The following is a 13,378-nucleotide window of genomic DNA, read 5'->3' on the forward strand; positions in this document are numbered from 1 at the left end:
TTCATACACATACATATATCGTGCATTTTGATCACACACATGCACACGTGCACACACACATAGCAAACACAGACACGCACAGCCTCTCCTATGTCACTTTTCCTCATCCCATCTTATTCTCCTACTTTCATGTCTTTTTTTATTTTTCGCATATAACCAGTAAATTTAATGTCAATAGGTATGTAAATCATAAAAATGCCAGTCCTACTTACTCTAATTAGAAGCTGCAGTTGGAGAAATTCCAAAACAACCAAACTCTAAATACAAAGTTGTTAGTTATTTCTCGGACTTTGCAAAGGAAGTGATTAAAACAATAGCGGACCATAATATCCCCCTGCTCTTTTCTCTCGAGTCATTTATGTCTTGTGTTCAACACAGTAACACCTTAATCACTTTTCCCAAAATCTGAAACTGCCCCCAGTTCAGTTTATGCTGGCTGTTGCCTGTCTTCTCCCTTTCACTCCCCGTGTGAATGCATGCCTTTTCTGCTTGAGCAGTGAATCCCATCTAACTATACATCTAACCATGCTGTGTTTTAGAGGCTAGCTGCCACACTAAAAGCTTCGTATATCCTTGTGTCAATATTCACAATGGTTCTGTGATGTCAGTATTATATTTATCTCTATTACAGGAGGGCTTGCTTGTTGGTTCCTGGCTGTGTAGCCCCAAAATAATCACACAGAAACTGTATTAATTAAATCACTGCTTGGCCCATTAGCTCTAGCTTCTTATTGGCTAATTTTTACATATTAACTTAAATAATCTGTGTATCGCCATGCGGCTGTGGCTTACTGGATAAAGTTCCTAGCATCTATCTCCAGCAGCTCCATGGCATCTCTCTGACTCCACCTTCCTCCTCCCATCATATAGTTTAGCTTTCCCCACCTAATTCTGTTCTTTCTTGCCATAGGCTCAAGGCAGTTCTTTATTCATTAACCAATAAAAGCAACACACAGACAAAAGAACCTCCCACACCATATCTCTATTACACTGATGGTGAAATTGAAACACTGGGACAGTAAGTGATTTTCCAAAAACATAGTAAGACCGGGTTGGCTGACCAGCATACTGCCTTGCTCTATGGCAGGGCTTCTCTCATTTCCCCTGAACAGATCCAGGAGATGGACCACATTTTCACCAGCTCCTCCCATCATCTATTTGTCTAACTCTGCACAACAGATACTCTGGTATTAAGCAGACAATGGCAGAATTGTTACAGTAATCACTATATAAATACTGGATAATGACGAGAAAAATGTTCATAGTATGTAACTCTAGGTAAATCAGTTTTTAATTAGAACTCCAGACTGTATTTCTACAGTGTTTCTGGAAAGGAACTTTTATGAATGTCACTTCTTGCTTCATTGCAAGATAGATGCTGATTTGATTTGGAGTTTGCCTTCTTGGTGTGGCTGACATCTACATGGTCCTCAGGGTTATCGGTGGCATTTTAATATGCATGACATTTGTCCTGCCTCACCAGGCTTCCTTCACTGTTTCGGAAGAGAGGATTATTACAATTCCCCTTCTCACTTTGATTTTCTTCTCTATTTACATGATAATGTTTTTAAGTTCATGAATAGGTAGAGTTATATTGTTCTTCCAATTAAAATCCTTCAGTCGGCTGACAAGTAGCCCTGAAGACATTCAGGTAGTGTTGCAGAACGTTAATAAGCTGAGCTTCATCATTAGGGACCATTAAAAAAAGCCTATTGTAACGGCATTGTACAAAACAGCTGGCATATATGTTTCAAGAATAGTAAATGCCATAAAGATGGAGTCTGGGCAATTATTTCTGCTGGTGGAAGCTGCAGAGACGTGGAGGTTAAATGAAGTATGTGATGCCTGACTGGAAAAGCACCCTTGGAAAGGAACAGGACAAGGATAATGGCAGGTTTAGAATATTGTCTACATATTATATTTTAAGAATTATTTTTGTAGTAATGTTAACAGATTAGGAATGAAGGATCCAGAGGTCTGCAACTTGGAAAAAATGCACATGTGGCAAACTATGATTTGGATAATAAATGTGATGCTTAATCTTAGTACTTATAGCTATTTGGCTTCCTTACAAACTTTTAGAGAGGTTTCAAAGTTTTCAATTTGTAAAAGGTTTCTGTTGTCTCTGGGCTTGTTTGTTTCATAAATATCAAAATAATGAATGCTGGGAGACCTTCAGGCCCAATGCTGTCTGGGCTCATGGCTTTGCAGATCTGATGCTGTCTTACCTCCTTCCTCTTCACACACAACATGTTCTCCACCCCCCACCTTTCACCCCCAGAAACATCTCACCTGTCCCACGTTCTTCCCTGCATGTGACACGGACGGCATGTCATCCCCTTTATCCAACACAGTTTGAGCTGCATTGTTCTGCTCAAAGAGGCGTTGGTCTGGAAGACTTTTCATCAGCTAAGCTCATGGCCCCTGCAGAAGGGTCATCACTGAGCTGTGTAAAGGCCTACACTCAGTTTTGGTCCCACAGTGGTTTTTATACCCATCCCTCATGCTACACTCTGAACATTCCATCTTCACTCATAAATACACAGGTGCTGCTTCAGACGTTTTAGTATTTACTGAAGGTTACGTTCCGAGAAAATGGGCTTTTTCATTTCAAATTCATTTTCATTCTCTCTTAATTGACAACACTTGCAGTCCCTGGCCCAGTGTGTGCACTCAGATGTTTTCTAAAGGGCTGTGTGAATCGATGTGTGGCTTTAGTAAGTGGCTAAACAAAACTTACTTCCTGTCCCAGGTTTCCAGTATACAAAGTACGGATGCCGAAGGAAAAGCGACAATAAAATGGTGCATCGCAGCTTCTGTGAGGTCAATAAGAAGCCCAAGCCCATCCGACGGATGTGCAACATTCAGGAGTGCACACACCCACTGTAAGCACTTAGTCATGTGATCCTGCTGCCACAGCTGGCCGGGGAATGTCCTGGGAGTTTCAATTCATTCGAAACTCTTACATTTACCTGTTTAAGTAGTAGGTCTTATCACAAGAAGTGTATAAAGCTGCGGTCCCTTGCCTCTACCTATGTTTCTACTCATGCAATGCAAATATATCTTCAGCTATTTAATTTCTTTTGATATCTGATAACTAGTTGTTTTCATCTAAGTTTTACCTTATACCTATTGACTTTTGGGGGGGAATGACAGGTTATATATTAAATACTGGGTTTCTTCTAAAGATCTACCTTCTTTGACAGCCTTTCCAGACCACACTTAACTTTTTCTTTCTTGGTTCTAACAATATGGACTTATTTTACTGATAGTGATATCTGGGGCTGATTGTCACATATATTTAAACAGGTGGGTCGTATTGCAAAATCAGAAAGTAGCTTCCTTTCTTGTGAAACTGTTTCTGGTCTTGAAAACCATTCACATCTAAATATTAAGCATTCAGGTACCCTTTTGCCTAGTTATAGAGTGCTGCCTCAGCCTGACTCACATTTACCTTCCTCCTGGAGTCCCCGTTTTTCCTGAGTTAGTGACATCTTATCTCCTGGTTCATTCATCCATTTTAAGAGGTACTAGTTTTTTAGGAACTTAAAAAAAAAGTATAACAAAAAATTAAATAGATGTAAATTTAGAAACTTGGGAAAAGCATCTAAGAGGTTCAAGTATATAGTTAGAAAAAGGTATTGCCGTTGCTCTCACCTCTGACCTCTTAGAGACACTCATATATGATTCTGTTTTCCCCCAGAATCTAAAATCTGTTGCATTGTTGGCTGGACTTTAGTATTGCCATTGAAAAGTTTGGGGTCGTTTGCACTCTCAGTGCTAAAGGACATATTTTTGCTTCTCCTTCGAAGTTCTTAGAACCTTGTTCTCAGCAGAAGGAAATTTCCCAATGATGAAAGGGACCAGCATGAACATCTTCTTTATTGTACTGTGTAGTTGTGGAGTTAATTCCATGGCAAATATCACATTTATATATATTTTGATAATGTTAAAATCAAGGTAATTAATGCACACTTAGATACTAAGTAGTTGGTTTTTCTAAGTGGCATACACTTGTAAAAGTCATCAGTTTTGAAATACACACCCCACTGTTGTTAACTACACTGATTCTGCTTCTTGGTAGATAAGCCAGACAGTTTCTCCATTGTCATCCCCACTTTCTCTTCTGTACCCACTACCACCTTGCTCCCTACGTCAGGTGCCATATACACGTATTTTTTATCTTGTGCATCCTGGGAGTTCTCTTTCAGTCTTTTCTCCCTTCCATCTGGTTAATCAGTGTGCATGCACTTGAGACACACTGTGGTGATATCTTGTTTGTACAAATAAAGCTTGCCTGAAGATCAGAGGGTGGAGCTAGCCACTGGCTAACCACAGAGGTCTGGAGGTCTGTACAGATAGACGTAGACACATATCAATTGTATCTAAGTAGAGAGATGCCTCATGACCACGCTGAAATTACAGCTGACTCTCAGTGTTAAGACACTGACAGTGACATTGGAATTTGGGAATGCTCCACGGGAAGTAATTTTGAAAATTACTGAGAAAATTTTATGAAGTATATTCAAGGAGGTACTTCCTATCAAAGCCTGCATGTATGGCTTTTCTCTCAGGCCCACGAAGGTTCAATAATACTGAAAGTTAGAACATTGGAACGGTTAGTTAGTATGCTATTTCATGAATAAGAGTGTAACAGACAAATCCTTTTGTTGTTCAAAAGCGAAGAGTTGGGTCAGAAAATCATTTCCCTATAAGGTGCATTCGTTCAGAAGACGGGAGGTCCTAGGCATTGCCCCGTGGAGATGCTCAGTGTACCTCACTGCTCCCTCTTGCTCCCACAGCTGGGCAGCAGAGGAATGGGAGCACTGCAGCAAAAGCTGCGGCAGCTCAGGCTACCAGCTCCGCACTGTGCGCTGCCTGCAGCCACTCCAGGATGGTACCAACCGCTCTGTGCACAGCAAGTACTGCTTGGGGGAGCGTCCTGAGAGCCGCCGGCCCTGTAACAGAGTCCCCTGCCCAGCCCAGTGGAAAACAGGGCCCTGGAATGAGGTGAGTCACTTGTTAGTATGTAGTGTGTGAATAGAGAAACCACCAACCATGTTAGAGGGGCTAGGAAAAATTAATAATTTAAGACAGTATTTGTGGTTAAGAATGGGTGGCAGGAACAAACCATGTTTAGGTATTTTGTGACATGGATGCATCTGAGAGGCCCCTGAATCATCTGAAGTCATCGCCGACTTCTCTTTTTTTCTACAGAAGGTCCAATCCACTACAGAACCCAAGGCCCTGCAACATTAGTAAGCCCCCCCCCCCCCCAAATCTTCTTTCTAGCTGATAAAGTAAATTTTCTATTTTCCAAATCATGCTGTTCAAGCCTTCTCCTTTCATGGACTTGTTCTTCCCTGTCTCTGGTCCAGCAGCGTCCCCCTCCCTCATCACCGCCATCCAGACTCCTCCCTGTCTCTGGTCCAGCAGCGTCCCCCTCCCTCATCACCGCCATCCAAACGCCTCCCTGTCTCTGGTCCAGCAGCGTCCCCCTCCCTCATCACCGCCATCCAGACTCCTCCCTGTCTGTGGTCCCTTCTGGCAGGTCCTCCTCTGACTCTAAAGGACAGATTAGCTCTAGACTGCTGCTCAGGAAGGAGCATTGTGAGTCCTGTCTTAGTCTTTGCTTGCCCACAATCCAGTGACAATGTGTCTTGCTTCTCCAGCACGGAGCTGTAGCCTGGGCTCAAATGGTATTGGAATATTTTTAAGGAGTCAAAATAAGAAGACTTATAGAAAGATGGAGCATCAAAAAGCAGGCACGAGAGAAGTGGAGATCATGCCCAACAAGTGAAGAACGGGCAAGGACCAGTCACCCATGCATAATAAGATGGAGAAGTACTGCCATTCCCCTTAGAGACCCAGAACTAAGCTTCTTCCAGCCCTACCTAACTCAACAGTACAGAAGTTTCTCAGCTTAGTTTGGGAATACTTTTCAGTAAATTCTGCTCTCTTTAAGAAAAATAAAGGAGTTAAGGCTGTATAGCAGGACCCGGCAAGGGAGCCAATGTATAAACCCAGGGTTATCTTAGGACCTTTATGCAGCACCTCTGTTGGAGAGTTGGAGAAGGCTGCTTGTCCATAGAGATGGAATTCCAGAGTTGCCGTGTGTGTGTGTGTGTGTGTGTGTGTGTGTGTGTGTGTGTGTGTGAGAGAGAGAGAGAGAGAGAGAGAGAGAGAGAGAGAGAGCATGCATCCCTGGTCTCGGCAGAACCAATGTCTATAATCTCAGCCTTTGTCTCTGCAGTGCTCAGTGACCTGTGGAGAAGGAACAGAGGTGAGACAGGTTCTCTGTAGGGCTGGAGACCACTGTGATGGTGAAAAGCCCGAGTCCGTCAGACCCTGCCAGCTGCCTCCATGTAATGGTAAGTGAGTCGCTAATCAGCCTTACCATTATGATGCTGCCAAACCTTAGGAAGCAGAGTTTCCTTTTAGGGTAAGGTCTGGACTTTCCATTTGTTTATCAAGAAATATTCAACAGAAACACCTTTGGAAATAAGTCTGAGAATATTGTTTGAAATAGGGGGGAAAGCATCCATGAATTACAAGAACATTGGTGATAGTGGGTGTGGCCGAGTCAGATATATGCGTCTCCTTTCAATGTGGGTTTCTGTTGAGGATAACTTATTTTTATCTATTCCTTTCCTTTATAATGATGTGGAATATGGTTAGAATTATTACAGCAGGCTTTGAGATACTTTGCTAAAATTATTTAGATATATAGAACTCAAACCTAATGACCTATCTAATAATTGCCCCTACATTTAAAGGATGACTTCAGTTCTCAATAGTCCTCAGTGGGTTTTGATCCTACTGCACGTACTGGCTTTGTGGGAGCCTAGGCAGTTTGGATGCTCACCTTACTAGACCTGGATGGAGGTGGGTGGTCCTTGGACTTCCCACAGGACAGGAAACCCTGATTGCTCTTCGGGCTGATGAGGGGGACTTGATCGGGGGAGGGAAATGGGAGGCAGAAATCTTTAATAAATAAATAAATAAACAAACAGGTAAATAAATAAACAAAAAAAATAAAAAAATAAAAAAAATATCTAACTCTGAAAAAAAAGACAAACTGATATGACAAAAGCAAACAAGTTTAGTGGCATGTGTATCTCATGCAAGAGAAAATTCAGGGGAATTAGGGAATGTAAAAAAAAATAAATAAATGGGTGACTTCAAAATAGACCTCGTGTACCTATGCTAAAGTCAAGCATTTGTCCGAGTGACCAACCAGTTGTGTTTTGAAAGTAAAATATATTTACTTGTTCTGTTTTGTGGTCATGGGTACAGATACTATAAAATTAGTGTGCTGAGGAGACCGCATAACTGTGGTAGGTAGCGTACCCCTGTTCCTTTACAGAGCTTACTTCCTGAGTTCTAGGTCTAAAGCCAAGTTTAAGGTTTCTATGTTATTTCAGTCAAACAGGTAAGCAGCATCCTCAGGCTCAATCTACGGTCTCAAATCTGATGACTTTCAGGGTCTGATATAAATAAATCTCTTTGCCTAGAGTTCTTAGCACTGGACAGTGGTGTGAACAGACTGGAAAGCTTCCTTTAATGATTGATTTTGTTGTCTGATTATATTTGGTTATAATTCTCATTTGCCTTTAAGGCCTTCCTGTTAGAAAAACTTGTTAGTCCTCAGTATCTTTCCCTCATCCATATAGAAGCATATTCTGGCCCTAATGAGAATTGGGCTATCAGTCATGCTCCCTTCTAGATGATTCTCTCATCTGAGACTTCTCTAATGTGCAGAGGATGGTTCTGAGTGCTCCCCCGAATCAGCAGCTGGCTAACGTGGTTAGTATGATGGAGAAAGAGAATATAAATGTCGATAGCCTTCGTCACAATGTCTAAAGCAGTTTGTTTGTTTTAGATAGACATGCAGAAAACACAGTTCTCAAGTGAAGAGTTGATACTAAAAATCACACAAATTTCCAGTCACTAATAACATTGCCTAGCTTCTGACCTCAGCAAGTGTCAAGTATTCAAATTCCAAATAACACAGTAGGTCTGTAGATGTCTTGACTGTATGATTCATTCTACAATTTGGGATGTGGGCGTGGAATGGCACATGAAATGGGGAGCTTAGCCTACAGCTGGCATCATTGACTGACCCTCTAAAGAACAACCACCACAAGGGCCATCTCAGTGTTGGAGTTACGTGGCAGGTTCCTTACCTTGAAGTATATTCTTATATATTGTATATATATATATTATATAATAGAATATGCTGTGATTTTTGAGTGATGATGGTGCCATAATTCTTTGCTTTTTAAATGGGTACAGGGACACATTTGTGTCTACAAACATCCTGGTTCTAATCTATAAACATAAAATGCTGTCAACTCTTATGAAATTAAATATAAACACATGACTTAGAATAAAGTTGGCACATTTTATAGAAATGTTTTGTTTTAAAATAAGCCTTAGAATGTCCAGTAGTAGGCATGAAACTTGCCTTCAAGCCAGAGAATTGTGTTTTAATCAAAGTGGTCATTTTTTCCCCCTTTGGTAAAACTTTTTAAAGGCTTAATCAGTTACACTAGGGGTGTTTAATATTTACTTTAATTGTGAGTTTAAAATTATTGCAGAAGAAACTTATTAGGAAGGCAAACTTCAACTATACAACTAAAAATGATGTTCCTGTTAACTTCAGAATGAACCCAGTTTTCTCCTTCTACAATCACATACACGTCTCAATTTCACCTTGAAGACAAAATTCCCTTTAGCGCTCTGACAGGTTCTTTTGGAGATAGTACAGTAACAACCATGCCAAATGCTTGGTGGACACAGGGTGCCTTGTTCAGCCAGGTGTAGTGGGACATGCTTATAATCACAACCCTGTGGAGTCTAACCCGGGCGATGCCTTGTGAGGGCTAACCCAGGCGATGCCGTGTGAGGGCTAACCTGGACAATGCAGTGAGGTCCTGCCTTTTAAAAAGTGTAAACAAAATGAAACTACTTATTATTGTGAATCAATCATATTGTTTATATTTTTCTCCACTCCCCTTTCCTCCTCTCCCCTCCCTTTCTATCCTCCCCCATGATCCCCACGCTCCCAATTTCCTCAGGAGATCTTGTCTTTTTCTACTTCCCATGTAGATTAGATCTATATAAGTCTCTTAGGGTCCTCAACTCGTGTGTTGATTTCAGATATCACTGGAATTTGTAGTTTTCAAATAATTGTCATTTCTTTCAACCTTGTAAAAATAAGCATGTGAAATTTTTCCTTACTCTTTTGCAGATGAGCCATGTTTGGGCGACAAGTCCATATTCTGCCAAATGGAGGTGCTAGCACGATACTGCTCCATACCAGGGTATAACAAGTTATGCTGTGAGTCATGTAGCAAGCGCAGTGGTACCCTGCCGCCACCATACCTTCAAGAAGCTGCTGAAATCCACAGTGATGCTCTCTTTGGTCCTAGTGACCTTCCGAGGTCTCTAGTGATGCCTACACCCTTTCTCCCTTACTACTCAGGGACCCGTGCCGAGAAGAAATCCTTGAGTAGCATCTCTTCCCTGGCAAATCCAAATACTGATGCTGCATTCAGAGCCAGCAGCCAACCTAGTGCTAACTTCCCCCAGAAGAAAACACAGCAGGCTGGAAGAAATACACTGGTCTCAGTACCACCCTCCTCATCCATGAAAACTGGTGGCTTCCATTCTGCCTCATCCGTGGCTGCTGCCCCCTCCCCTGCTGTCAGTGATTCAATAGGTGCTTCTACCCAGACAAGAACCCCAAAGAAAGATGGAAAGAATATTAGAAAGAGACATCCAGTCAGGTCAGCCACCTCAGAGAGCTGAGAAAGCAGACCTATGGGGATAGAGATCAAAGAGAAACCTGAGCAGCCTCCCTCCTTGCATGGTGCATACAGCTTGTTTAAATAAAAGCAGGACCCTCCACACAATGTTTACTCTCGTCCTCAGCAAATGGAAGGACAGGAAGTGCTGGCTCACTTTTTAGTTGCTTCCATCCATCTCCTGTTCCATATCCACTTGTTTACCAGAATCCATTGGGGAAAACAAAAGCACCAAAGACTGTTTTCAGAAAGAAAGAACCCAGCTGCAGTGGCACCTGCCTGGAATCCCAGCATTTGGGAAACTAAGGCAGAAGGACAGCTGCCAGTTCTGGGCCAACCTGGAACGCTTCTCTCAAACACAGAAAAGGGATGGAACATGGTTAAACGTGTTGGCTGTTTTCTAAGGAAGAAAAGAGCCCGCCACCGATTGTGCATATCAGCTGATTTTTGTTTGTTTTTAAAAAGTCACAGTAAAAATCATACAAACAGATGCCAATGGTTTACGCGTCAAAAAAAAATTTGGAAACAATTCTTAAACTTGCATTCCTATTTATCTATATTAGAAATACTGTATGAGCAAATTTGCAACTGTTGTGTAAATACTGTACATTGCAGAAATCAGTATTATTTTAAAAAAGATGTTCTCCAACGATTGTTTACTATCTTACATTTCTGGAAGTTCTAGGGTGCCTGTCATTGAGTATTGCCTTATGAGACATTCCATGAGTTGATTTCAAAGCAGCATATTATGAAGAAGTTGGGATCGCAGCTACTGACCATATCAAGAGGGCTGGCCATGTGTTGTCTGTTGACACTTCTGGTACAGGTGCCTCACTGCATCTACTGCCTTCCATCCTTACCGCAGAAGGAGCAGGCCTGGCATCTTCTTGTGTCTATGCACACACTGTGCAGTGGATGAGCTTGTATAAGACAAGCCCCAGCCTTCTTGCCATCATATCAAAGGGCGTCCTTGCGACAGTGCGCACCTCAGCAATGTCCTGTTCTTGTGCTAACGGTTGTACTTGATAATCACAAAGGTGTTGTGCGTGTTTTCTCCCAGCTGAGAAAAGTGGCACCAGGCGAGAACTGACACTTGAGTCCATTAGTGCGTTGAAGGCAGGCTCAACGAAGTGTCTTTGTCATGGTTGAGATATTTATTTTTCTGCATGGTTCATAGCTAAATGTTCACAGCCATGGTGCATCCGACTGCAGTGCCATGCTGGTAGTTCTGTCAGAGACCAACATGCTCAACAATACCGGAAATGCTCCCTCCCGGGAGTGGATGTACAATAGTTGTATATAGGATACAGATCTGAAGATATTTATTTTAAGAGTTGATTTTTTTTCTTGATAGTCTTTTTATGTCTTTAATATTTACACTAATATCAATGACATTTTAGTAAACTAGAGAGACATAATTAGGTGTGTGCTGCATTTTATGCAGAAAGGACAAATTTAAACCAAGCACACAACCAACTCAAAGAACTAAAACTGAACAGATCCTTATGTAATTGGCAGTACTTGATTGAACCCAGGGCCTCAGAGATGCTGAGCAAGCTCTCCATCACTGTGCTGTATCCCTAGCCCCTTTTGTATTCAATACAATCTAAATATTCCTAAGTTACCTGGGCAGGCCTTGAACTTGTGACCCAGCTGCTACCACCATTCAAGAAGCCAGGATCACAGGCATTTCTTGTGTTTGATATTTGCATTTTTTTAAGGAGCTGATGCAGAGTTGGTCATTTGTTCCCCTTCAAGGACACATAAAACCGTCAGGAATTCAGCTAGCTGTTTGATTAACTAGTGCATTAGAAACATGTTCCAAAGCCAGGTGCATGCACACATGTCATCCCAGCATTCAAAAGTTGAGGCAGGAGGCTTGCTGTGAGTGTGCAGCCAGCCTGGTCTATGTAGCAAGATCATGTCTCAAACAAAACCTATTTTAAATATAGGCACTTCCTAAAGTGTGCTTAAAGACAAAAGTGTTAGGAGCATGCTTTTGAAGTCATTTTCGAAACAGGTCTAGAGATTGGCAGACTGGAGTTGAGATGTATTATCCCTTGAAAGCACAGCCTGAGCGAGGTGCTTTGCCTCGTAGCCATTATATAAATGAACAGTCTAAGCTATGACTCGATACCTCGAAAGAATTGCTGCTACTCCGTGAAAGAATTTTTAATTGTCAAGTTAGGTGACTTCCTGAGCGTTAACAATCCGTGAGCCTTATAAAAGATCTCTCTTTCTTGAAAACTTCACTAGGACAAAATTCTCTCTAGTTTACTTGGGTGTACACACATCCGGTCCACAAGGAATCCGAAGACGGTCACACACATACACCTCCCATAAGATGTACATATTCCTTCCACTTTTTACCTATATGCTTTCTTTTCTACTAAGCTGAAAGTTCCTTTTTATCAAGGTGTACACTACTGATGCTGTTTGTTGTATTGGGAACACATAGCAATAAAAACGTGAATGAGGAGGTGTGGCCTGACCTTGATTTCCTTGCTAGTTGCCCTGGCGCTTTTCCTCCTGCCAAGTGAGACAATGACTACACTCTGAGGATACAGGAGACTGTCTCCTGTTTCCACCTTGTGATAAACCACAGCTTTAGAGATTGGTAAGGCGCTGTGGGAAGTGGATTGTGCCGAATGCTGTCCCAGGGGACTATGAGAGAACAGTAAGATTGATGGTTTGGGGGAAGGGAGGGGAGGTTTTATAACGTGAACTCTCAGGGTAGATTCAATGCCCAGTAACCTTGGACCATGATTGAGAGTGGGACAGGATATCCCTCTGGACTCAGGACAGCAGGGAGGAACTGAACACCACAGTGAGTTACGTAAAGAGGGGACACTGAGATACTCAATGCCAGTTGGAAGCTCTGCCTGCCACCTCCTACCCGAGTTTCAGTTTCTTCAGCAATAATATAGACAGCCGCACTCTGATGTTACAATGAAATAGCACTGTAGACAGCACAGGTCCTAACACACAGGGTCTCCTAACAGAGACCACACCGTCATCCACACAATCCCCACCAGAACCTTACACAGCTGAAACACACCTTTCCTCTAGTGTCCGTGTCTCCTTTGGAGTCAGAATTACCCAGTCTCACTTCAGGTAAACAAGATGGCGTGGAAAACCTAAAGACAAACAGCTTTAAAAGTTCATGTAACGAGCGCGGTTTAAACGCTCTGCAGTCACTGATTTAGCAGATTTTGAGCTTCTCTCCATTTGCCCTTTCCGAACACTGGTCCGACCTGGCAACCACACTCTCAGTGTGTGGTTCTGACATTTATTTCATCAAGGTATTCATGAGTCTATAAGTTAGATCTTTATTTCACATTTTAGGTGAAGGAACTAAGACACAGCCAAGTCTGACCTATTAAAGAGACAAAGATAAAAAAAACTGCTTTTGCTCCCCCCTTCACCAGTTCCCTGATCTCTTTCCTTTACCACCAAACTTCCCTGGTGGCCTCCTTCCACCCCTTCTGCCCTCACCACTTGCCAGTCCTCACTCTCCTACCCTTTGCCTGTCTTCTGTGCTAAGCCCAGGAAGCTCTAGGAGGCCAATC

The 13,378-nt window shown here is 42.2% G+C and overlaps 1 protein-coding gene across 2 annotated transcripts in view; it reads left to right on the forward strand.

Moving 5' to 3' along the window:
* Positions 1-12,281, forward strand: part of Adamts3 (ADAM metallopeptidase with thrombospondin type 1 motif 3) — a 205,247-nt gene extending 192,966 nt beyond the window's left edge. For both annotated transcript variants that reach the window (XM_041671598.1, XM_041671599.1), the window contains 4 exons: positions 2,753-2,885; positions 4,803-5,010; positions 6,254-6,371; positions 9,254-12,281. In XM_041671598.1, coding sequence (XP_041527532.1) covers positions 2,753-2,885; positions 4,803-5,010; positions 6,254-6,371; positions 9,254-9,813 — 1,019 coding nt within the window. In that variant the 3' untranslated portion in view covers positions 9,814-12,281. The remainder of the gene's footprint in view (positions 1-2,752; positions 2,886-4,802; positions 5,011-6,253; positions 6,372-9,253) is intronic.
* The last annotated feature ends 1,097 nt before the right edge of the window (positions 12,282-13,378 follow it).

This window comes from Microtus oregoni, unplaced genomic scaffold, assembly GCF_018167655.1.
Source record: "Microtus oregoni isolate MIOR12 unplaced genomic scaffold, Mior012 000021F_ref0000039, whole genome shotgun sequence".
NCBI classification, from domain to species: Eukaryota; Metazoa; Chordata; class Mammalia; order Rodentia; family Cricetidae; genus Microtus; species Microtus oregoni.